The following is a 24773-nucleotide window of genomic DNA, read 5'->3' as shown; positions in this document are numbered from 1 at the left end:
GGTGATGTCAGCGGCGTGGATCAGGTTCCACGCTGTGTAGCCTCAGCATGGCGTTGCTGCTCCTCCTGCTGCTGACAGCAGCTCAGCTCCTCCAGCTATGCACCGGGCAGGGACCCCCCGAGCCGCCGGGCAGGATCGGTAAAGAAGGGAGGGGACCGCTACATACGAGGCCTGCTCTGATACAGAGGGCAGTGTCTGTAGCTGCCATGTATTTGTGTGACGTAGGCATGTGTCCCCCTGAGATCATTCTGGATGACAGTGACATGTTTGTCTTTTGATATTGTTACTGTAGGTGACAGCTATCACTTGCATTCATTTAGTTAAAGGGTCGCTGGTGTGGGGACATGTATAGTGTCACTCAAGCCACAGGCCCCTCTGACAGCGAAAGTGCAATGTGCCTTAGCCTCATATAAACCAATAGACTCACTCACTAAAGTCATATTATTCTATTAAAATGGCCCAGCTGGACAATGCTGTTTATCTAGTCCAAGCTGTTGTTATTGTGTGTGATGTAATGTGCTAGAGCACTATCACTCCTATTATAAATATAAAGGGACAGCATTGGCTAATCACAGTCCCTGAGGCAGAGACACATGAGCCCAATCATGATAGACACAGACAGACAACGCTGCAGGGTGAATAGCAGGTACAGTGGCGGCAGATTAACGTCGTAAAGCTCAATCGAATGTAAATAATGCAACAACACGTATTGGCATCCCTAATCTTTATGCTGTTTTGTGTGACACTCTTCTTTGTGTCTGTCATCAACTACAGGGGGGCTGACATGTCTTAAGTTATTTCAGTATTGCATTAAAGTTGATGATTATTACATCCGTATTTCATAAGGATGACCATACACTGTCCACATTTAGTTATGACCTGTTGGGTACTAAGCTTTGTGTCGGTCAGCGAGTGACTGTTCTACTGTACATTTCTCTGTAAGTATTGTGCCATTGCCTCAGTCTCTTTACTCTGAGGATCACATCTGTGTAATGTCAGACTGTTTCTCTCTCCAGCTGTGGTCGGTGCTGGTATCGGGGGCTCAGCCACAGCCTATTTTCTGCAACAAAAGTTTGGCCCCCAGGTGCAAATCGATGTGTACGAGGCAGATCGTGTGGGGGGGCGGCTGGCCACCCTGACCGTGAATAGCCAACAGTACGAGTCAGGCAGCCCCTCCATCCACTCACTGAACCTGCACATGCAAGACTTTGTCAAAATGCTGGGTGAGTCACAGATTAAACACAGTTGTCGTGAACATCTTAATATTATATTTTAGTATTATAGTTCCAGGCAATGCAGGATTTAAGCTAACACCAGGCAGTCTTATCAATGGGTAAGGAGGTGGATTTACTGGTTTCTTTATAGTCCTTTCTTTCTTGAATCGGGTTTTCCATATTTGTACCATTTCCCATTCGTCCGATCCCAATTCCTGAAAGCAGACTGATTATTAATAATCGCATGTATAAGGCCTCAACTATTAAACCAAGTTCAAATGATTAGAAAATAACTAAATATACCATACAATCATTTTAATATTAACAAGGACAATAGGTAGGAGCAGTCCCTGCTTCACAGAGCTCAAAAACTGAACGAACAGGAGTGGAAATACAAGGTGTATTGCCTAATGAGGTTTGTGGTGGTGGAGTGTATGGCTGCTCCGTGTGTGCCTAGTAGCTGGTAAGCGCTTCTTTGGGTATTGAATGGAAACCAGAGAAAAAGGTGTGAGACTGACAGGTTGACGTTGGATAGGCATCCTTGAATAACTTGAGTATTTAGAGAACCTTTTTAAGTATGTGAACAGCAGATGAAAGTTGGATGTAGCAGAGAATGGGATTCTGTAGGAACAAAACATCCCGGAAAAAGTCTTGCAGGCGACCATGAGAGGAGGTAATGTGGAAGAAATGTCGTTGCGGACACGGGAAGAGATGAGTGGGTATGTGGAGGAGTATTTGCATTTAGCTTTGTTGCCACAGACTGGCAACCACAAATGTTAATCTCTTAAAATTTGCCAGTGCCAGTGCCACCCATTTGGGTGTGAGGAGGGACTGCAGTATCAAATGCTCATGGAATTCAGGTTTCCTAAGCATTGAGGAATGAAGGAAATGCAAATGAAAAATAGGTGCGCTGATGAACCAACTACAAAGTAAATTCAAAAAGATGTCAAGTGGATGAATGTAGTGGGGATAAAAGGTATGTGGAGAACGGTATGGGGATAAACCTGGCCTAGGAATCTTACCCAACTGCACAATAAAGATAAATGGCTATAGATAGCCCAAATGGCCAAACGTCAGCCTAAAACAATAACAATGTGTGAACATAAAATATATATTAAAATACCAGCAATGTGGTTTCATGACATGAACCAATAAGGAGCTGCAGTATGGGTCCCAATCAACAAAATGTTGTGTAAAGTGTCAGTACAATACAGTCTCTGTGTAGGTGGCCAATTGTCCTATTCGATGCAGAAAAGTTGCAGCCTCTCAAATAAGGATAACCAATCCTTAGAATACCGAAACCTCAGAAATAAGAAAAATATAGATGCGAAGCAATGAATAAAAAGTGCCTTTATATATGAAAATTTGCAATGTTAAAGCAAACAATTTGGCAATAAAAAACGTTTGTGCAAGAAAATAAAAACAAAGACTTTGCCTGATAAATGTGGCTGCTGCCGATGTGCCAATGATAGATGTTAAACAGACTTGTACTCTCCCACAGAGTCCATGGATCTTCTACGTCAGGTGTAGTGAAGGGTGGGGGGGGAGGTGGATGGCTGGCGTGCCGATCTTTACCGCGCAGCTGGGCCGGTGTAGTTGTCTCCTGGGTGGTATCAGCAGACCTCTTTGTCCTGGCGCTTGCTTGCTTACAACTGTTGCAGCTGGCTGGTGCTCAATCCTCTTCTCCGTGAACGCGGAAGTGACGTTAGACTCGGGGCGTGACATCAGTCACCGGATGTGATGCTCGCCTGTGTGTGGAGGAGTACGTTCAAAGGCTGGCAGATTTCAATCCGATTCAGGCTGATTTCGTCCCACAGTGAGCTGGCAAAGCTCACAAACAGTTCAGTTAGTACACTGAATGGTGACCCTCACACGCTCCTCCTACGCATCTTGCCAACGTAATTGGCTTCTTTAGGGATACTGGGAGGGCTTCCCCTTACTGATTATATAACCCATGGTCTGATTAAAAAACTGATATCAGGTGTGATTAACCATTAATGGACATTTTAACCCCTGGGGTACCTTAAATCACAAAGGGATAAGCCCACAGTGAGAAAATATGGTTCATGTCATAAATAAATAAAACAAAATTAAAAATTTCACAAAATTGTCTTCTTTCTTTTAACAAACAATAATAAAATCTTTTTGAGCTGTCGTCAATCAGATGGTTCATGTCATTAATAAAACATTTTTTTTAAATTTTTTTTACACAATTGTCTTTTTAAAAAATTATCAGATATCTTCTCTTTGCATATATTATTGATAATAAATGAGTAGTTCATTCTTGTGATTGTAATTCAAAGTCCTTGTGAAATGATCTCTCCTGTGTCCAGGTTTTTTTTAAATCAGTTCTAACACATGTTTTGTGTCTCTTAAGTATGATCTTAAATCTTTTACATATATCTGTACAAAATAATCTACATATTCGGACAGGTTAGATGTTATAGAGTCTATCCCTGAAATAATAAATCTTGCTGGACGACCTATCACACGCACGCGCACGCGCACACAGACCTCTTCTCAAAAGTACCCAGTCTCTCTCCCCCCCCCCCACAAAGGACCAAAATATGGACCAATACAACCATAAAAACAGATTATCCCCCTTTTTTTCCCAAGCTAACATCTGAATCACCATCGATTAGAACAAACACTAAAGTTATACAATTTTTTTCAATGAAACCAGAACCAAAAAAGGTTTTATTTATGCTCAATGAAGAAATGTAGGGAGTATACAATTTCATCACTTGATATATACAAATTGTCTTTTGGAAATTACAAATATACGTGGGGTTTATGGATATCATTATCCATCAGGGGAGCTAAACACCTCTTTATGCAAGCACTCAAAAACACGCATGCAATTATTCATTAGGGTGCAAAATGTATCTAACATATCCTGTATCTTTCACTTGTAAACAACTTCCTAAGATTGCAAAGCAGGTCTAATTATTTGTATAATCAATCAAAAAAAATGACACACAGGAGAGATCATTTCACAAGGACTTTGAATTACAATCACAAGAATGAACTACTCATTTATTAGAAATAATATATGCAAAGAGAAGATATCTGATTGCTGACAGCTCAAATAGATATTATTGTTTTTTGTTCATTTAAAAAAAAGACGATGGGGGGGGGGAGTTTTATTTATGACATGAACCATATTTTCTTACTGTGGGCTTATACTTTTGTGATTTAAGGTACCTCAGGGGTTAAAATGTCCTTTAGTGATTAATCACACCTCATATCAGTTTTTTAATCAGACCATGGGATATATAATCAGTAAGGGGAAGCCCTCCCAGTATCCCCCAAGAAGCCAATTACGTTGGTGAAATGCGTAGGAGGACCAGCCTACTGAGGGTCACCATTCAGTGTACTAACTGAACAAGCACTGTTTGTGAGCTTTGCCAGCTCACTCTGGGACGAAATCAGCCTGAATTGGTTTGTAATCTGCCAGCCTTTAAACGTACTCCACCACACACGGGTGAGCGTCACATCCAGTGACAGATGTCACTCACCCGAGTCTAACGTCACTTCCGGGTTCACAGAGGAGCGGATTGAGCACCAGCCAGCTGCAACAGTTGTAAGCAAGCAAGCGCCAGGACAAAGAGGTCTGCTGAGGATACCACCCAGGAGACAACTACACCGGCCCAGCAGAACAGCAGCGCGGTAAAGATCGGCACGCCAGCCATCCACCACCTCCCACCCACCCCCAACCTTCAACACCTGACGGAGAAGATCCATGGACTCTGTGGGAGAGTACAAGTCTGTTTAACATCTATCATTGGCATATCGGCAGCAGCCACATTTATCAGGCAAAGGCATTGTTTTTATTTTCTTGCACAAACGTTTTTTATTGCCATATTGTTTGCTTTAACATTGCCAATTTTCATATATAAAGGCACTTTTTATTCATTGCTTCTGTGCACCTCTATATTTTTCTTCTCATTGAGTAATTAACCTGGAACTTCTATCCTCCTCTCCACCCCTATTATCCAGGACTAAAGCACCGGAGGGAGGTAGCTGGGAAGAGTGCCATCTTCAATGGGGAGCATATGGTACTGGAGGAGACAGATTGGTACCTCCTGAACCTGTTTCGTCTGTGGTGGCACTATGGCATCAGCTTTCTGAGGCTACAGATGTGGGTGGAAGAAGTCATGGAGAAATTCATGAGGTTGGTCTTCAAAGGTGTAATTTATCATAGTGACACATGGGATCATAGGACCTAAACCCATACTAATGCTGCCGTTCCAACCAAAGATTTATACAATATGGAGACTGAACAAGACTCAACTCTATTGCGTCTGCCTTTTCTAACACCATAGAGTGGGTCTGCAACAGAAACAAATGACCTGGGACCTAAGAAATTGTCAGTGATACAGACAGAAAGGATCTGTTCTTTTTGTACTTTTGCTCCCAAAGATTGATACTGCTTAAAGGGCCACTTTCACTTCTCATACAAAATGCAATTTATCAATGAAATTGGCTTCCTAAGAAAGATTTAATCAACCTTTGCCCTTTCACTGCCAGGGTGGTTTCTACCTGTACAAAATGTTAGTTTCTTTTGTTCCTATCATGTCTGGGAATTTGAAAGCTCCACAAAGAAAGCATTTTATTCCTGCAAATACGTATGTGCTTACCCTTGAAAGAGAGGGATCACTGTCACTCACAGTTATCCCCATGTTTGTAGGAATACAAGTGTCAGTGTTGTCTTTGAAATGTCAGCATCTAAATTGTATTTATGCCAGATGCGCATTCAACTGGTAATGTGTATAAATTAGACATGAGGAATTTTTCTACTGTATATGTTTTTTTTTCTTTGTGGGGGGAGAGAAACCGTATAAAGAGACACAGAAAATCTTCGGGTGAAGATGTGGGACTTCCCTATCAATTACGTGCATCTATATTAGCCAGTATCATAAATAGTCATCTAGATTCATACATTACCCAGACCAAATGTACTAATCTGGGGGTGGGGGAAGGGAAGGGGACAGGGGAAGGGGAAGCTCCCGCGTCAGCAAAATGAGGATAGTATATGAAATCAAATAACACACAAACTGGTGCAATAGAGGATAAACTATAATAACAACATAAACAGACAGACAAGTTCCTCCTTGAATGCACTCAGAAAGGTAAGTCAGAGCGATATGGTTGATAACATTAAAAACCTTTTAATCACCAAATAGTAAGAACATATTGTATAGAGGGAAATGGTAGAAGTAGTCCACGGCCAGTCCCTTAAAACAAACCAAGAAAAGATCTTCCTAAGTAGGTGTATGGAAGATAGTGGGGACAATACACCACCTAGGTGTGGGCTACAGAAAACTGCAAAGTCTCGCCACAAAATAACTTCAGACTTGAGAACCTGTCCTGTTGGCAGGAATTCTATTATCAAAAACCAGCACACCTATAGAAAAAAGTATGCTGATACTAGATCTGAAGAAGGTGTGGGCTACAGAAAACTGCAAAGTCTCGCCACAAAGTAACTTCAGACTTGAGAACCTGTCCTGTTGGCAGGAATTCTATTATCAAAAACCAGCACACCTATAGAAAAAAGTATGCTGATACTAGATCTGAAGAAGGTGTGGGCTACAGAAAACTGCAAAGTCTCGCCACAAAGTAACTTCAGACTTGAAAACCTGTCCTGTTGGCAGGAATTCTATTATCAAAAAACCGGCACACCTATAGAAAAAAGTATGCTGATACTAGATCTGAAGAGGCGGTTCATATACAGTTCGTGAGTAATAAAGCCCTTACATCCGTATACATAGACCACAAGGAATGGGGGTGTATGTCAACTCCAGAACACAAATGAAGTCAACGAATGATGTGGAGAGTAATACATATAACATAAATTAAACCACATACATAGCTATTAACTACGTGGCTAGTGAGTAGTAACCTCTGCGTAGGGCAAGCACAAAGCGTGCTCTGCTAGTGCCCAGAGGCACGGTTCAGTGACCGTATCCAGTTATGGCCTCAGAATAATATAACACAGTTAATGCAGAGGTCACTGCCCAAACAGGTGTATGGACGATAGTGGGGACAATACACCACCTAGGTGTGGGCTACAGAAAACTGCAAAGTCTCGCCACAAGGTAACTTCAGACTTGAGAACCTGTCCTGTTGGCAGGAATTCTATTATCAAAAACCAGCACACCTATAGAAAAAAGTATGCTGATACTAGATCCGAAGAAGGTGTGGGCTACAGAAAACTGCAAAGTCTCGCCACAAAGTAACTTCAGACTTGAAAACCTGTCCTGTTGGCAGGAATTCTAATATCAAAAAACCGGCACACCTATAGAAAAAAGTATGCTGATACAATGGGGCCTATGCAGAGAGCAGCGAATTTTAAAAATGGCGAATTTAGTAAAAAGTAGCTTTTTTGGAGAGTTTTATTCTCCATATGCAGAAAAGTGCGAATTCTGCTATGTTTAACATGGATGCGTGTGGCGAGTTTAAATTGGCGAGATGCGCGCTTCAAAAACGTGTAAAAACAAATTCGCGCCTTTTTTTTCCCATTGCAATGGCCGCGAGCGGCAGCTTCTTGCCAATTTTTTCTGGCGAGGCAAAAAGGAGACAATCGCGCCATTTTATTGGCGCGAACAGCCGCTAGATGCCGTTCGCGGCTCTCTGCATTAGGATATTTTTAAAACTGGCGAGATTGAGGTTCTCGCCAGCCGCGAGGCGAGTTTTATAAATAGAAAAGAAAAATTGGCGCGTTTTTCGGAACTCGCCATTTTCTGCTGTTTTCTGCGCGATTTTCTCCAAAAAATGGCGAATTTCGAAATAGCGCTGCTCTCTGCATAGGCCCCTAGATCTGAAGAGGCGGTTCATATACAGTTCGTGAGTCATAAAGCCCTTACATCCGTATACATAGACCACAAAGAATGGGGGTGTATGTCAACTCCAAAACACAAATGAAGTCAACAGATGATGTGGAGAGTAATACATATAACATAAATAAAACCACATACAAAGCTACGTAGCTAGTAAGTAGTAACCTCTGCGTAGGGCAAGCACAAAGCGTGCTCTGCTAGTGCCCAGAGGCACGGTTCAGTGACCGTATCCAGTTATGGCCTCAGAATAATATAACACAGTTAATGCAGAGGTCACTGAATAGGGTCTCTGCTAGATGGAAATACAGAGGTTCACTGAGTGGAGTCTCCCAGATAGCAGGCAACAGAGGCACTGTACTTAATCAGAGTGCTCCTGGCAGTATAAATCAGTGCATAAGATGTTGTCCATAATGAGTGTTGCACAGAAGATCTTTTCTTGGTTTGTTTTAAGGGACTGGCCATGGACTACTTCTACCATTTCCCTCTATACAATATGTTCTTACTATTTGGTGATTAAAAGGTTTTTAATGTTATCAACCATATCGCTCTGACTTACCTTTCTGAGTGCATTCAAGGAGGAACTTGTCTGTCTGTTTATGTTGCCAGACCAAATGTATACAGCACAACCATGCAAGTATATATTCCAATGTATCTATCTTTTAATACACATTATTTACATATACTTGCATGGTTGTGCTCTATCAGTTCTCCATACCATTGGCCTGGGTAATGCATAACTAGATTACTATTGCAAAGGGTGACGATGGAGTGTGTGCCCCCCCCCCCCCCCCCCCGTGGTCATAAAACGTAATATATATTTATATATATATATATATATATATATATATATATATATATATATATATATATATATATATATATATATATATATATATATATATATATATATATATATATATATGTGTGTGTGTGTATATATATATATATATATATATATATATATATATATATATATATATATGTATGTATGTATATATATATGTGTATATATATATATATATATATATATATATATATATATATATATATATATATATATATATATATATATATATATATATATATATGTATGTACTATTTTCACCTATGTGTTGATCATGAAAGGCATTTGACTAGGGTTATACACACACACACACACACACACACACACACAAATTGTGTGTGTGTACAGTATGTATAACCCTAGCTCCCAAGGGCATGAATCTAGATTGGGAATTGAATTTTTTTTTAAATAGACCAATCATAATTGTTATAATTATATTCAACTTCTGATTAAGTTCACATAGAGATTACATTTATTCTAATATGGATGTGGTCTTGTGTGGAATTTCTTTTTGAGTTTATTTAATTCCTAAATATGAATTTACATGTTCATAATTTTTTGAATAAGATTGGAGATCGTAAACTAATATTGGTTGATTAATTATATATATTAATGGAGAGATGATTAGTTCTTGTTGGGGCAAGGATGCATTAAATGTATTATTTAATTCAATTATGCAACTTGCTTTATTGAATATAGAAATAGTTGTACATTTATCTTTATTAGAAATCATGTATACATACATTTTTTTCTAATTTTATAGTTTTTATATCTTTCCAATATGATTATGTCAATCAACTTCATGAGAATGCATTCCTTGCCTCAGTATGAATTGTTATATTGTCATATTCTGAAAGTGTTAATATGTTTATGATACTTATACTCTTATCATGTAGTCACATCATAGGATCGTATTAGAAATGATTTATTAATTCTCTGCACCCTTTGATTCTGTTACATTTGGGAGTTGTCATAAGTAATATTGTTGTTCTCTAAACTCTGGACTATTTATATGATTAGATTAGTGACAGTATACTATCATTAATTTTGTTCTCACCATATATGCATTGATATTTAAAAAGTTATGATTTACCATCTATATGAAGGGGTTGCGATTAGTTACTATTCCTCTCTCCATCCACTTGTTCGTTGTTCTTTATTTATTATTGTTTCTTTCTTATATTGATGTTTTTTCTAGTTTTTTTTTCTTCAATTTTGTATAAACTTTATTTGTCGTTTTGTTAACACTATAGATCAGTTCTCGCGCTCCTGTTTGTGACCCTCCGCTCGCGCGTGACGCGTCTCCCGCTGGGGGGAGCCCATTGGCTGATGGGTTCCTCCAATGGGATTTGCGCCATTTTGCGGCGCGCTGCTCCGGTCGTGGGGGCGGGGGATCTCCTATAATAGTGTGAGTATGATCTAGACGCGGACATACTCTTTGATAAAGGGCGTCAGCCTGAAACGCGTCAGAGTTGCTTTCGTATTCCCTATATGCCACTACATTAAATGTTGATCTTTTAACTCTTTACTGGTGTCAGCCCCTGCAATTTCTCACAGCAGTGCTCCGTCCCCTTCTCTGTGTGTGTGTGTTTGTGTGTGTGTGTGTTTGTGTGTGTGTGTGTGTGTGTGTGTGTGTGTGTGTGTGTGTGTGTGTGTGTGTGTGTGTGTGTGTGTGTGTGTGTGTGTGTGTGTGTGTGTGTGTGTGTGTGTATAACCCTAGTCAGATGTCTTTCATGATCAACACATGGGTGAAAATAGTACATTCCCCTTACCGGTTGTGCAGTGGGGGGAGAGATGCTCTATCACCCTTTGTACTTTGATGAAGTGAATATTATAATGTATAACACAATAGGTGAACCTATTAATTGTCTCTCCTACAGGATATATAAGTACCAGGTTCATGAATACGCTTTTTCCAGTATGGAAGAGCTCCTGCGCTCACTCGGAGGAGACCATTTCGTGAACATGACGCAGCGCTCGGTCGCAGAGTCCCTGCAGGTGATTGGCGTGACGCAGCGATTCATTGATGACGTCATCGGTGCGGTGATGAAAGCAAGCTATGGCCAGTCAGTGGCCATCCCGGCTCTAGTGGGTGAGTCAGATTCAGAATTCAGTCTGTTCCTTTTTGCTTCTGTAGTTCTTGTGCTGAGGGGTCCAGGTGTGAGTGCATTTTAAACCCCCTCCCTGTTCCTTGCCATAAGAAAAATAAATAAAAATAATAATATATATTTTATATACGTGTGTAGCCTACTGTAGATAGATATTCTAATTCAGGTGTTGTTTTTTGAATGATACATTTCAATCTTCATAATCTCTTTTACATGTAAATTGGAAATGGGGGAATTCCTCTTTGTCATGAATTTAAAAGGCAGCAAAAAAGGTCAATCTACTTTTTCCTGTGCTGCTTCCAGTCTTTTAAGCTCTTTGGCACATCTTCTCCCCTCTTTTTTCCCTAAACTTTCCTTCTTTAGGACCTCCTGCTCTGTTTTCATGAGCGAGTACACTTGTTTGATTACCAACATCAGCTCTGTTATATATGTTGTTGATGACCATATCTCTGCTCAATCTTGACTCAACCCAAGCAAGATTTTTTTCCCCGCCTTTTCAACCTTCCCCAACACTACACCAAAGTTATTACCGTCTGTGACATCACTATTCTTTCCAGCTCAGAAACCCGTTCGGTTTAAGAACCTCTTTTCATCCCTACCTCTAAGGCTAAGGCCCCGTTGCACGCGTCCGCACGGCTGTCTTGCTTGCCGGCGGCGCGTGCAACTCACTGCACCGCGATCTGCGGTCTGCAGGAAACTTTTTTCGGAGCGGGGGGGGGGGGGGGGCGTGACCAAACGGGTCGGGTGGGCGGGGCCATGACGAGGGGGGGCGCGGCCATGACGTGTGTCCGTGTGCTGGAGTGACATATCTCCAGTTTAATCCGGTGCTGTAAAGTCCAGTCCCGTCCACCGCCCCCCCTCTCCCCCCTCAGTTTGCCCTGAAGCGGGGCCCCGTCCCCCAGGCCCTGCATGTAAATGAGTGAGGACAGTGTAAATACGTGTCCCGCTCCCCGAAGCCTCCCTGCTCCCCGAAGCCTCCCCTCCTCCTCCTCTCCTCAATGCCAGGGGTTCCCCGTGCATCTGCTTACACTGCAGAGAGAGTCAAAAAGCCGGCAAAAAAAAAAAAAAAAAACAGGCCGCCTCCCTACGAGCTCCTTCCCTGCTCACCTCCTCATTGGCTCACACGCGCACCACGTGACGCGTCAACGCTCCAGAACACCTTCTTCTGGTAGCGCTGGCCGGCTGACGCGTCACAGCACGTAGTGAGCCACGGAGGGAGGAGGCAGCGGGGACCAACGGATTGCAGGTAAGGGGCTGGTGGCGCACGCGGCCGCACGCACCGGGACCAAGCCCTTAGGCCGCGTCCATGTTTAGTGCTTGCGGGTGGAGGCGCGCTTCCGCTCGGCACTGAGCCCATACAGCCGCAATGAGAGCGGCTTTAGTAGGGGCTCGCCTACGCTTCTTAGGAAAATTTTAAATCTTCGCGCTTGCCAGAGCGCAGGGCCGGTCACGTGAGCGGTTCGCCAATAAGGGCGAACCAGCTCCGTGACGTCACTGACCCGCCCGCCGACGCCCCCCGGACGGCACGCTGTCTAAGGCCAGGGAAAGCACCCGCTTTCCCTCAGCCTGAGCGCGCCTCCGCCCGCCAGCAATAACCATGGCCGAGGCCTAACATTGCCAAAATTCCTTGACTAAAATCACAAGTCTCTTGTATCACCCTACTTGATTTGGCGCTTCAGCTTCATATATATATATATATATATATATATATATATATATAATCAAAGGCTCCTTACCAGGCAGACCAGAGAATCCAGGGAATCCAAAGCAGGCACAGCAAGGAAGAGACAGCACACTTGTTAGCAAAAAGAATTGTATTAGTGAAGCAGGCACAAAACACCGGTGTTTTGTGCCTGCTTCACTAATACAATTCTTTTTGCTAACAAGTGTGCTGTCTCTTCCTTGCTGTGCCTGCTTTGGATTCTCTGGTCTGCCTGGTAAGGAGCCTTTGATTGTATTCATTCATATGGGACTAAGCACCTGTCCTCATCTGTATTTGTGTGCCATCTGCTCTGTTACCTATATATATATATATATATATATATATATATATATATATATATATATATATATATATATATATATTTCCTTGTGACCCATCGTTTATTGAGCTGGTGCTGCTGAATTCTCTCTTACCCCCCTACTCTCTGTCTGATTAAAGTTCCACTTCCAGACTCCTCTACCTGGGCTACATCTGGTCTCCTAGCTTGCTATGCAAATCCCTGCACTGGCTCTTTCTTACACTTGAGAAATTCAGGTTCGAGAACAAGTTGCATTGTCGTCTTCCTTCAATCCTCCAGGGGCCATGTCTTTGGCAGGAGCTCAGGGAAACACGTGGGCCGTGGAAGGAGGGAACAAGTTGGTCTGTTCAGGGCTGCTGAAGGTGACCAAAGCCAATGTGATCCATGCAAAGGTGACAGCAGTGACTCTGCACAGCACAGGTACAGTGTATATATGTGTCCCGAGTACTGGTCTGTGAACCTAATTATTAAAGAAAGATGCAGCCACGCTCAGCACACTAACTACTGTTTGCCTATGTAGTTAGTATATTGTAATAGCGAAGCTAGGATGGACTGGGATTAGGGCCTGGCTGTGTTTGTACAGCTGGGATATTCTTTTTAGCACCATAGACTGATGATGCGACAGTGAATCCACGCAGCCGAGAATCACATTCTCTAGTATATTAATGTTGTTTTTCACTATTTGGAATATGTTTAATATCCTTCCAGGTTTAGGCAGAAATGCCTTACGGTGAAAGGCACAAGAACAAATGTATACAATGCACGCTGCTTTTGTTGGGGACTAGTTTTAGGTTCACACAAAACAGAGGAATGAATGCAACCAGAAGCGGAAGTAAGAAACGGTCAGCCCTGTTGTCAGGATATACCTTTCTCTATTTGCCCTCTAGAATTCCTAGAGGTGACCACCACCTATTGTTCTGCCACTGAATGCAACAGTGATTGCAAAGATGCAGTAATTGGGGAAGCACAACGTCAGCCATGTTAAGGCCCTTCAAAAAAAAAAATACATGGGGTACATTAATACATATTTTGTACTATACAGAAGAGATGGGAACCCTCCAGCATGTAAATATGCATACATATTGCTATAATCTTAATCACTGAGCCCTATTATGTCTAGAGACTGGTCTATCTTTTTCATTTATTTTTTAAACCATTTAGCTTTCTGGAGCCATGTATGTTCTGGGGCCATTATTATAGTCTTGGTTGTTCTTATTTTGAGCTATGTTTGAAGCGGTGTACTTCACCACATCACAAAGCAGATCCACTTATATGATGTATTTTTTTTCCATTTTATTTCTTAATATATATATAAATATATACTATAAAAGTCTTGCTTATCAAGTGCAAACTTAATAAACCTTGTTTATCAGGTCTTCTTTTCACAAATGTTTAACTTATTATCACAAAAGTAAAAACTGTAATTATTGTATAATACAACAAAAACGTTCTTTTCATCATGTAGCCACTTTTATTGTTGTACAATGCTCTGAGACCCAGCTTTATCCCATGGGATACAGTACATGATAACCTGATGTGCCTTCTCTTTAGCTCCTCTTGCTTACTATTCCACACCCATGTACCACATGAACTCTTGCAAAGTTGTCTTCCCTCTAAAATAAAATAAATAAGATGGGACATTAAAACAAACAAAAAAAATCTTAGTGCTAGCTGTTCTAAGGCTGAGATTATACTCTGTGCGATGGTGCTGGCGCGGGCGACAAATGGCATAATCCCTAGTGCGGGCTCACGACCGCGTTTTGAAAAGACAAAAAATGTGTCTTTTCAAGCGCTGCCACGTAATTTTATCATCACGTGAGTGGTTCAGTCAATGGGGGCGAACCAGCTTTGTGACACATCCGCCACGCCTCTCCAATCTCCTGCAGCCAAGTTCACACATCACTGGGGCTGCAGGCGTGCCTGAGGCTATGCGGTCCGTTGCGCGCAAGAAAGGAGTATAATCTTAGCCTAACCTAGCTGCTGCCCTCAGATCAAACAGCAGAGAGCGCTCTAAGCTTGGGTTGTCATGACTTGTCTGACCATTGTGCAGACCTTGTCATTTTGCTGTCTTGTACTCGGCACTTTATAGAGCAGGGAGGGGTGCGCAAAATTTTCCCTGTGCGCTCTCCTGCGGCTCGCCACCCCCCCCCCCCCCCACCACCCTCCCCGCTCGCACCTGACATCAAATGATGCACGGGGTCATGTGATGTCACGTAACTCTGCGGAGTCATTTGCCGCCGGGTTACCATGACGACGTGTCGCGGTAAGGTAAGTGTGTTAGAGGCCTTGTGCGGTCTCCCGGCATTTAATTTAAATGCTTTGGGGGAGAGCGCGGGACCTCCTGTAACCGCTGCGCGCCAGAAAATCTTGCGCACACCTGCTTTAGAGCAATATTATACAAACTCCTAATTGGTGGTATATACAATTTGAGGTGCATTCTATACAGCAGGGAATGCTGTGGTTTGAGCAAATAAAACAAGACTCTTCAACTGGCAAAGCACTTAGAGTACAAGTGACCTGCAGGCCTCTTCTGCACCTCTCTCCACAATGCAGAGGGAGCAGAGAGTCTGCAGACTGCCCCCATCACCTCTATCTGCCCCTCCTCCCCCATGTTATCTGCTCGCCTTCCCTTCCCTATATTGCATCCCCCATGTCTCCCCTCCCCATATAGTGCCTATCCTGCCTGCCCCCCATATCATGTACTATTCAATCTCCCCATGTCTTCCACTCCCCCATATATCACGCATTTACCCTCCATTACCTCTCAATCCCCTCATTTCTTCCACCCCCACCATCTCTCATACCATGTGCGACTATAGACCTAACACAAGGGAAGAACAATGCAAGCAGAGCTCATCGCATCATACATAAAAGTAAACAAGATGGCGTTCCTGCCGCAGGGACTTTACAGCTGGAGTTCTCCTAGCAGCTGTTGGATTATAAATACTGTGAGGTAGTGGCGTGTATGTGGATGGTGAAACAGAGCAGTAATCATGCAGGGCAGGAATGAGATGCAGCGTGACTCACTGCTGCTGTGGCAGAGTTTGGCTAATAGCAGGGACAGCAGTAGGCGTATGTGTAGCTGACCACGCTGGAATAAGAAGGTTGCAGCATGGCAGGAATAAAATACGTTGGCAGAGAGGTGGTTTGATGTGCACATACTGGAATAACAGGAAGGAGGCACTACAGGGCTGTAATGAGGATCCAGAGGCTGTTGTGTGCAGTTTATTTTTCTGGACAGGAAATGACTAATACTAAATTGCCAAAATAGACTCTGCAAATTTGCCCAGATTACAAGTCTCAGGCCTCGTCCAGGTGGCGCTGGGCGGGCGGGCGCGCTCATACTGGCCGCAATGAAACACATTGCGATAGCATGTGGCCAACGTGAGCAAGCGCCTGCGCCCGCTCGGCGCTTAGAGCAAGCAAATTTGACTTTGCTGCTCGCAAGCGCATCACGTGAGCGGTTCGCTCAATGAGGGCGAACCAGCTCCGTGACGTCGTGGCCGTGCCCGAATCGCCCGGCCCGAGCAGGGCGCACGAGCACCTGCGTGCCGTTCCCTGCCTGGCCGCAGCCTTATTAAAAAGGACAACACAAAATTGCAGCAATTTGCAGCAAGCAAACTATCTGGATCGAGTGCAGGTTTGGTGCAAATGTTCTCACTGTAGAGCCGGTCATTCCTTCACTGTCACGTCAGCAATAGCTGGATCCAGTAGGACAGCATGAACTTCTCACTGGACTCTGCTTTGTTTGCATTTGGGAATGCAGCGTTTCCATGTGGTTGAAATTAAAGGGGCCGTCCCACACAGACGGGCAAAAAATAATCATTGGTTTCCTTCGATTCAATCACAATTAAAGCAAATAAAAATCACTTGTGAGCGCATTCACATGTTTCAGACGGGTCTGCGCTTTTCCCCTTCTCTCTTAGCATATAATGCTTCCACTGCTGCCAGGGATTCTGGGAAATTACATGCAAATTTTACTTCCGTCTATTTTAACATGGACCCTTATAAGCTTATGCCTGCCGTCTTTCACAGCTTTTCAGCACAGCCTGGGTTAACGAACTGTATAGTCCGTAAACCTCCCCACGGACAGACAGCGGTTTTGACCTTTTTTGGGTCTCCTCAGTGTGAGGCTGGTTATACTGGCTCTGCAATGTGAAGCTGGGATAGGTTTCGGGTAAAGATTACAGTAACTGTTTTTCTTATCTGTATCTTGCACACACAAAAAAAAGTTAGCTTTTCTCCAGGTGCGGAGGATTCAGACGTATTTGCTGCTTATGTTGATGTGATTAATGATGTAGGCATAATTGCTTTGGAAACGAAGACCATAACAAACCATTTACCTGTAGCTTTGAGGACTGACCTTGGATAAAGATTGCAAAAAACACTGAAATATTTGTTTGCAATGGAAACAAATGTAAATGTAAAAACACTTACACTGGTGACATTATTATTTAGAGAGAAAAAAATGATTACATTCCGTTTAACCTTATGAAACATGACATTGTCCTTCGTTCGCTTTTGGCCTATTAGAATCTGCCCCATTAGAAAGCGCAAGCCACTCAACACCAAACATGTTTGTGTATCAACATTTACATCCCTATAACCATATATAATGTCACCATTTACAGCTGTTTAATAATCTATTAATCGGGTGCTGATCATTGTTTACTCTAAAATAAGCGATTCTGATCTCGGTGTTAAAGTTTCCTTCAGCGCTTCACAGCCGGAAGAAGTCACTGATCTCCCTGCACTGCGACCAGATGATTGCTTGGGGGGCACTGGTCACATGGTTGTAGACGGCCCCCAGTGACATGAACATGGTCTTCACTTCAGCTCGCATTCCCAATCCAGAGTGCAATCTTCCACTAGATTATATAAATCACAAATAGCAGGACGTTCCCTGCACATCATAAAGTCCCCTGGTGGGCCAGCCCTCCGTGATGTACAGGGAACGTCCTCAGCGCAGCCTCAGGGCTGGACCCCGCTGGCTACTGCAGCGCCCGCTGTGGCAGACGCTGCAGGGACGAGAGCCCTCCCCTCAATGGCGCCAGGCCCGCTGCGAGGGGGGGGGGGGGCGCAGCGCTGTGGCGCGAGTTGCTCCTGCTCTCAATAGAATTGAGAGCAGGACTCGCTACGGAGCGCTAAGCCACGCCCCCCGGTGGCTCAGCCAATGAGGGCGAACCTGCCGGGTGACGTCATGGCCGCGACCCCGTCACTCCCTCGCCACGACCCCCCTGCCAGTCTCACGGGCGCACGTGCAGCGGAGGTACTGGGGCCTCAGCCTAAGGGCTCTGTTCACCACACTAAGTCAGTGAGACGTAATAATATTTGTGTTCCACCAGTTTTTGGAGCAGGCTGTTAGTTTAATTACTCTGTGTTGTACATTTATCTGGTCACAAAAAGAAGAATCAATAAAAGAGAATACCATTGAATCTTTTTTTTTTTTTTCTTGCTGGATGTTACAAATGGTCAGATGAGTGGTCCCAAACCACAGTGACTAGCAGGGGGCAGCACACTGCAGGCAACCCACTCAGTAAACTGCTTGTGCAATTAAGGTTAGTGAGGCCATAATAAAATGACAGTAAAAATGCAATATCAGATTTGATAAGAAGGTGAATAATCTCATGAAAAGCAGCGTCTTTTACTTTTTACTATTTTGTCAGTCATAGTGAAAGGCTATCTAATGATGATTTAACTCAAGCTTATTAATGACGCATTCAGACACTAAATGTCTTTGGTGTACTGTACTTTTTTTTTTGTTATGCACTAGTTGTCATGTTTGTGTGATTTTCCTTGCAGAAACCAGGCCCCAGTATGAAGTGCAGCATGAGCGCGAGGGGGCCCCTGGCTCAGATTACTATGACCTGGTGATTGTGGCAGCTCCTCTGCACAGGGACGGTCATCCTATCTCATTCCTGAACTTCCAGCCTCCTGTGAAGGAACCCACCGGTTCCTACCATCGTTTGGTGTCCTCCATTGTCCACGGCTACCTCAACTCTTCCTATTTCGGTTTCCCAGATCCCAGACTCTTTCCCTTCTCTAACATCCTTTCCACAGACAGCCCAGACTCTATATTCCACAGCCTTGAAAGCTTGTACCCTGTCAACGTGTCCGTGGGCTTCCGTCGCAAGCCCCCGCAAGAGGCTGCAGTCTGGCGGGTGCTGTCCCCGCGACCTCTAGACAGAAGAGAGCTAAAGACCCTGTTTAGGTCATACTACTCTGTTCAGGTGGTAGAGTGGCAGGCATTCCCCAGCTATGATTCCACAGGCTCCTCCCACTCATTGCCCCCCATCCTCCTCCATGATGGTCTGTACTACCTGAGTGGAGTGGAGTGGACCGCCAGCTCAGTAGAGATGAGTGTTGTAGCTGCCAAGAACGTAGCCCTGCTGGCCTTCAATCGCTGGTTCGAACTCAACGAGAAAATAGACCAGCCGGACTTGCTGCACAAACTGAAAACTGAACTTTAAGACTCTCGCTACCATGCAGGACAGCTGTAATGTGCTGCTAACACTGCACTGATGCAATGTAACACTGGCAGTATGCAGAATAGATCACAGCCTCTTCCCATCCCACTTTGTACAAGATAAGAAGTGCAAGATTCACTGGATCTAAAAGTGCATTCTGCCATTTGACAGCAGAGGGGATGAGGAGAGAGGTATGTCACTTGGCTTTAGAGCAAGCTTTTACGGAGTCCCAATTAGGAAGGGTAAGAAGTTTAGCTCCCTGAGGGTGGCAACTCGCCCCCCCCCCCCCCCCCCTATACTTGTTCCCTAGAGCGGACAAGTATGCCTGTATCCCCCTGAAACATACACACGCACGCTCCCCATAGATATTGTAGAAAAGGACTTTCAGAATAACCCAGATTCGTCAAACTTTATTACAGGCAATGCATCCGAATGTTAACTCCAGTTGATTTGAATGGGGGTTAACACCTGTTTGGATACATCCATCTGTAACAAAGCTTGATAAATAACCCCGTAGAAACTTTCCATTTAGCATAATTCACAGAAAGTGTCTTGCTGCTAGTGATATAACATTCATGAAATAGAGCACTGTGATTTGGCTAAGGCTGTTAATATGTATATACTGCACCTATCTGCCCAAATATCAAAGTGACTACTGTATCTAGAATGGTCCAGTCATCTCAAATTCATAGGGCAGCGCTGTATATATTTCATGCGATGTACACAGTTTGCCTTTAACTTAATTTAACTTGAGGTATTATGGTTGTTTGACCCTAGTGCTTAGGCGATTACATTCAGTGTTTCCATCAGGATTTCGGAAGGATCAAGCTTTACATATTGTTACAGAGCAGGTGGGTTCTGATTATTAAGCACAATGTGGGCAGTGCCAGTGCAGACTTTCCAACAGCAGTCAGCCTCTCACATTTGTGGATCAAGTGTGTAATGCAAACACAAGCAGTGCAAGAGGTGTGCCTGTACACACTGGCCCCTATTTATGATGCTGTAACGCTGTAGAGATCTCCAGCAAGGGGAAGAAACGTCTTCACAGCATATTGAAACGGGCCCTCAGTATCTGAAAGCTTTGTTTGTCCTGTACAGATTTCAAATATAAAACCAGTTACAGTAGCTGCAGAAAGCAAATACAGATGTGATCAGGCTTACTGTGTTCGGTGCCTCGCTAAACCAGGTGTAAATCCCTGATATTTATTTGCATGTTGCAGTACCATGGCTGCAAAATTGAGTTTTGTGGCTTCCGCAGTACTCTGCAGTAACGATAGGTGGTGCTAGTGTCTTTAAATGCAATGTTACCCATCACTTATTTCCATACACTGTTTAAATGTGGCAGAAAACTTCAGATAATGAAAAAGTATTTTTAAAGTATGACCTTTTTATTAGAGTAAATTAATGCTTGGAGAGAAATAACGGACTTTGTGAAATATTTCAATCTTCAACCGACATCTTCTAGATGTTTTTTGGACAGTTTCACCTGTGAAATAATCAAGAAGAAAGATGCATTAATTACACTGCTGCTGTAAAGTGTATAAAACGCATATGTGGTTCATTTGTGCGTATGCGTGCTCTATATAAACGGTATGAAACACATATGCGGGTCATTGAATTTGTGCGCATGCACGTTCTACTGGTGTGTGAATTGTATGGAATGCATACGCAGCACAGGTATTGCCAATGGAACGCATATATTACCTTAATTGTCCATTATCGCTGGATATGTTTCCCACGTGAACAAGGTGTTGACGTTGATCAGCCTACTGAATTGGCAAAAAAAGGATTCAACAATGACACAAAATAAATTACTGTATTAACAATTGTATGTATTCAAAAATGGCATATTTTAGGCATCGGTTTAATTCACTGATTAGTTCAGCCCTCAGCCCACATGGTTATGTTCCAAAAACATAAAGTTGGAATTCATTATAATTTTAATAAATTTAAACATTTGTATTTTATCATATTAAAACTTTCTTTAACGGCTCTCTTCTTGGCTGGCGGTGGAAGTCCTGGAGTGGGCGAAGACCTCTTCCTTTGGTCGGAGGTGAGAGGTCGGGATCAGGGTTTCACCTGGGGGGTGGATGGAGACTCCACACTGGGGGAGTAGTTAACAAAATTCTGGCGGCAGTTTTAAAAGTAAACAAGTAATTCAATACACATTCTGTATCTGCAAACAGCACTTCTAAACTCAGAGGGCGATGCGCTGTAACGCCATGCTGCGTCAATGCCATGTGACATCGTTATCGCCACGCGGTGCCATTATAACGGGACCCTGCCGAAGGAGATGCTGCCGGACAGGTGAGAGAGTTAGGCTGCGCTTATAGTGCCGGCGACGCGACATCGCAGCAAAACAAATGTATTGCCGCCGTCGCGTGCGCTTATAGTAAGCGCGGAGCGACGTGGAGGCGCAGAATTTGGAAGCCGGTCAAATTTAATTTTTCAGAGGCTGTCGCCACATGTGACAGCCTCTGAGCCAATCAATGGCCAGGTCGCTTGTGACGTCACTGCAAAGCGAAGTACAACTTTTGCGGGTGGCGATGGTGACGTAATCCGCCGCGGCACGCACAGTATAAGCACGGCCTTACAGAGGCCCCGTGCTCTCCCCCTGCAATCATTTTCATTGTTGTGGGCAGGTGGGTCCTCTGCAATTGGACTGCGGGGCTCAGTACGATGGCACCGATGGAACTGCCATCAAGCTGGTCTTGCACACAGTTGCCACCGCCAGTCATTGACATGCTCAAAACCCATACAATACTAGTGAATGCTTCTACACACTTACACGTGATTAATCATTGGTAAAAAATAACAAAGGATCTTTAGCGCATTATTTGTTAGCAGATGATGTTCCAATTTCATTCTGTCTCTGGGAAGCATCAGCGTTTCCCCTTTCCTGTTTCATACGTTTATTTACAGCCCGGAACAAATACAAAGATATTCCTTTACTCTCACTGCCAAAATGAACTATGTACAAAAAGACCAGAACATGTCCAGAATCAGGAAAATATATACATGTTAAATGGCTCTGTTCTACGTCACAAAGTAGCTCAAATATGTGTAGAAGTAAAATAAGGACCGCTGCAGGCAGACGCAGAATTAGGCCTTCCTGGGCTTAACATACACCGACATATGGAATCACCACAATGGGACAAGTTTCGTGCTGCCCATTAAGTACCATTTAACTAACTTAGTCCAGCAACACAAAACACTGTTCTCTACTGCTGATAGATGCCACATTTAATGCTAGTAAACAGCCTAATAGGTACAAGACGGAAAATGGATAAATCTGAGCAGGGCATTAGGAGAGACTGACCCACTCCTGTTCAGTTTGGCTTCTTTCTCAGTGTGTTCTGGGATTGATAGCCCTGGTTTTCCTATTGATAACAGCAGATTAAAGAAATAAATATGAATGGGTCCTGGTGGCTTGGAGTTCGAGTTGAAGGTGCAGTCCCTTAGCGACATATATGGGAATTGCAAATAAAGAGAAGTCACTCGGCCAGGTCCAACTTGTACCACGTGTAATGCTTGCCTAATCATTTCATGTATGACTAAGATCTATGCAGAAAAAGGCCTCAAGGCCTAACAGTAGAATAGAAATGTCATAGAGCAGGAGTGGCCAACTCCAGTCCTCAAGGGCCACCAACAGGTCAGGTTTTAAGGATTTCTGTGCTTCAGCACAGGTGGCTCAATCAGTAGCTCTGACAGTAAAACCTGACCTGTTGGTGGCTGGCGTTGGCCACCCTTGTCCTAGAACAGGTACATAATGCTTTTCTTGAAAGAATGTAGCAGCAATACCACATTTGCAGTGATCAGAGCTGAGATATTAGGCCGATACATAACTAGAATGACCATTTTTAAGATGTTCTTGCAAAAAAAATTACAAATTTCATACCAATATTTCAAAATTAAAAATTACTTATGTGAACTGGATAAAAAAGGGAAAGGATTTTTTTGGACATCTAAAGGGCACTGCATTTCTTTTTTAAGCAGATTTATCTGATCTGTGGCACAACAGAAAAGCTAGAATAAAGGTATTGAAGAAAGATAGAACAATGTGTATTGTAAAATCCAGTATGGTGGGAAATCCACTCTCTTCCCCCCAGTGTTGTCAGCAGAGAGCCGTCAGCATAGTGCATAGTAAATGAAGCTTTAAAACATGAGTTCCCCTGATTTTTAGCTAAGCTAGTATAAATTAGACCACTTTCCTTCCTGGAAATGACCTAATCCAGCTTGAATATTAATAAGCTGCATTAGCTACTGTCTATTCCATGCCAAATAAAAATACATTCATGTTCTTCACTTGCTTTGTGCCATTGGTTTGGATGTAGGCGGTTTCCTGGGCTATACGTAAGGTGGTGGCTGGGAGAATTGTTGCATGCTTTTAGCCTCCCGCTAGTGGAAGGGTCTGCAATACATCGATACATACAAGGACTCACTGACTCGTCGTGTCTGACACTGGCGCCTATTTGGTATGCTGTGCAGCCATCTTCCCCATGCTGGAGAGGATTTTAATCCGATTCATTTGAGCTCATCACTTCTCCAGCATTATGAAGGCCGACTCAGCACATTGGATATGACCGTGGTGCGTGATCTTGGGCAAACTACTATCTCTGTGTTCATCTTACACAGCTGGTTTATATCACTTTGCTTAACCAGAAAACTAGAAGCTGGTGTGTGTTTGTGAAGTCAGTGATACAAATGTGATAGTACAGGGGCAGGGTTGCACCTTCTATTAAATGATAACCCGGAGACTGGGATGTTTTTTGATTTTTTTAAAAAAAAGGTTTGTATTTATATATTTAACTTTATTACCTTCTCCGGTGGCATCTCCCCCTTCATAGTCCAGTCAAGATGGCTCTGCTACGTCAAATGGTGTGGTGTTGCCATGACAATGGGACATGATGTCATGTCGTGACAAAGGGTTGCCCTGTGGTGCCGTGGTGCCATGCCAACGGGACACCTCGTAGCGCTGTGACGTCACATAACGTCCCTGCAGTAACCTGGAGATTTTATATCACAACCCGTAGCCTGGGGATACATAGCCAAAACCTGTAGTCTCTGGGACAAACCAGGAGTGATCGTAACCCTGTACAGGGGGAATACAATGTCACTGGTTTTTAAATTATAAATACTAACCTACATATTCACTTCTTTTTTTTTTTTTTTTTTTTTTTTTACTGAAAAACAAAACAAAAAAGATACATCTCTGTACTGCGATTATCCTTTCTGTACTGCGATTATCCTTTCAATATAGCATATTTCGGAAATCATTTT

At 43.3% G+C, this 24773-nt stretch overlaps 1 protein-coding gene across 2 annotated transcripts; it reads left to right on the top strand.

Annotated features, from left to right (window-relative positions):
- On the top strand, positions 1-21321 carry PCYOX1L (prenylcysteine oxidase 1 like). Of its 2 annotated transcripts, none has more exons than XM_075600957.1 (6): positions 1-138; positions 1017-1223; positions 5214-5388; positions 10778-10989; positions 13306-13446; positions 18829-21321. In XM_075600957.1, the coding sequence occupies exons 1-6, from the start codon at positions 48-50 to the stop codon at positions 19494-19496; spliced, it is 1494 nt and encodes a 497-aa protein (XP_075457072.1). In that variant the 5' UTR covers positions 1-47; the 3' UTR covers positions 19497-21321. The 2 variants fall into 2 exon arrangements, with proteins under 2 accessions (XP_075457072.1, XP_075457073.1); XM_075600958.1 differs by lacking the exon at positions 1-138 and adding an exon at positions 144-225.
- Positions 21322-24773: the final 3452 nt, after the last annotated feature.

The sequence above is a fragment of the Ascaphus truei genome, chromosome 5 (assembly GCF_040206685.1).
Source record: "Ascaphus truei isolate aAscTru1 chromosome 5, aAscTru1.hap1, whole genome shotgun sequence".
Lineage (NCBI taxonomy): Eukaryota > Metazoa > Chordata > Amphibia > Anura > Ascaphidae > Ascaphus > Ascaphus truei.
This window is presented reverse-complemented; position numbering and strand designations above follow the sequence as displayed.

What these genes read in the sequence shown, in the direction of transcription:
- PCYOX1L (XM_075600957.1), top strand. Translation starts at nt 48, where the DNA reads ATGGCGTTGCTGCTCCTCCTGCTGCTGACAGCAGCTCAGCTCCTCCAG. An exon ending in GGCCATCCCGGCTCTAGTGG is followed by an intron (nt 10,990 to 13,305) that starts GTGAGTCAGATT and finishes TCAATCCTCCAG; the next exon opens with GGGCCATGTCTTTGGCAGGA. An exon ending in AGTGACTCTGCACAGCACAG is followed by an intron (nt 13,447 to 18,828) that starts GTACAGTGTATA and finishes TTTTCCTTGCAG; the next exon opens with AAACCAGGCCCCAGTATGAA.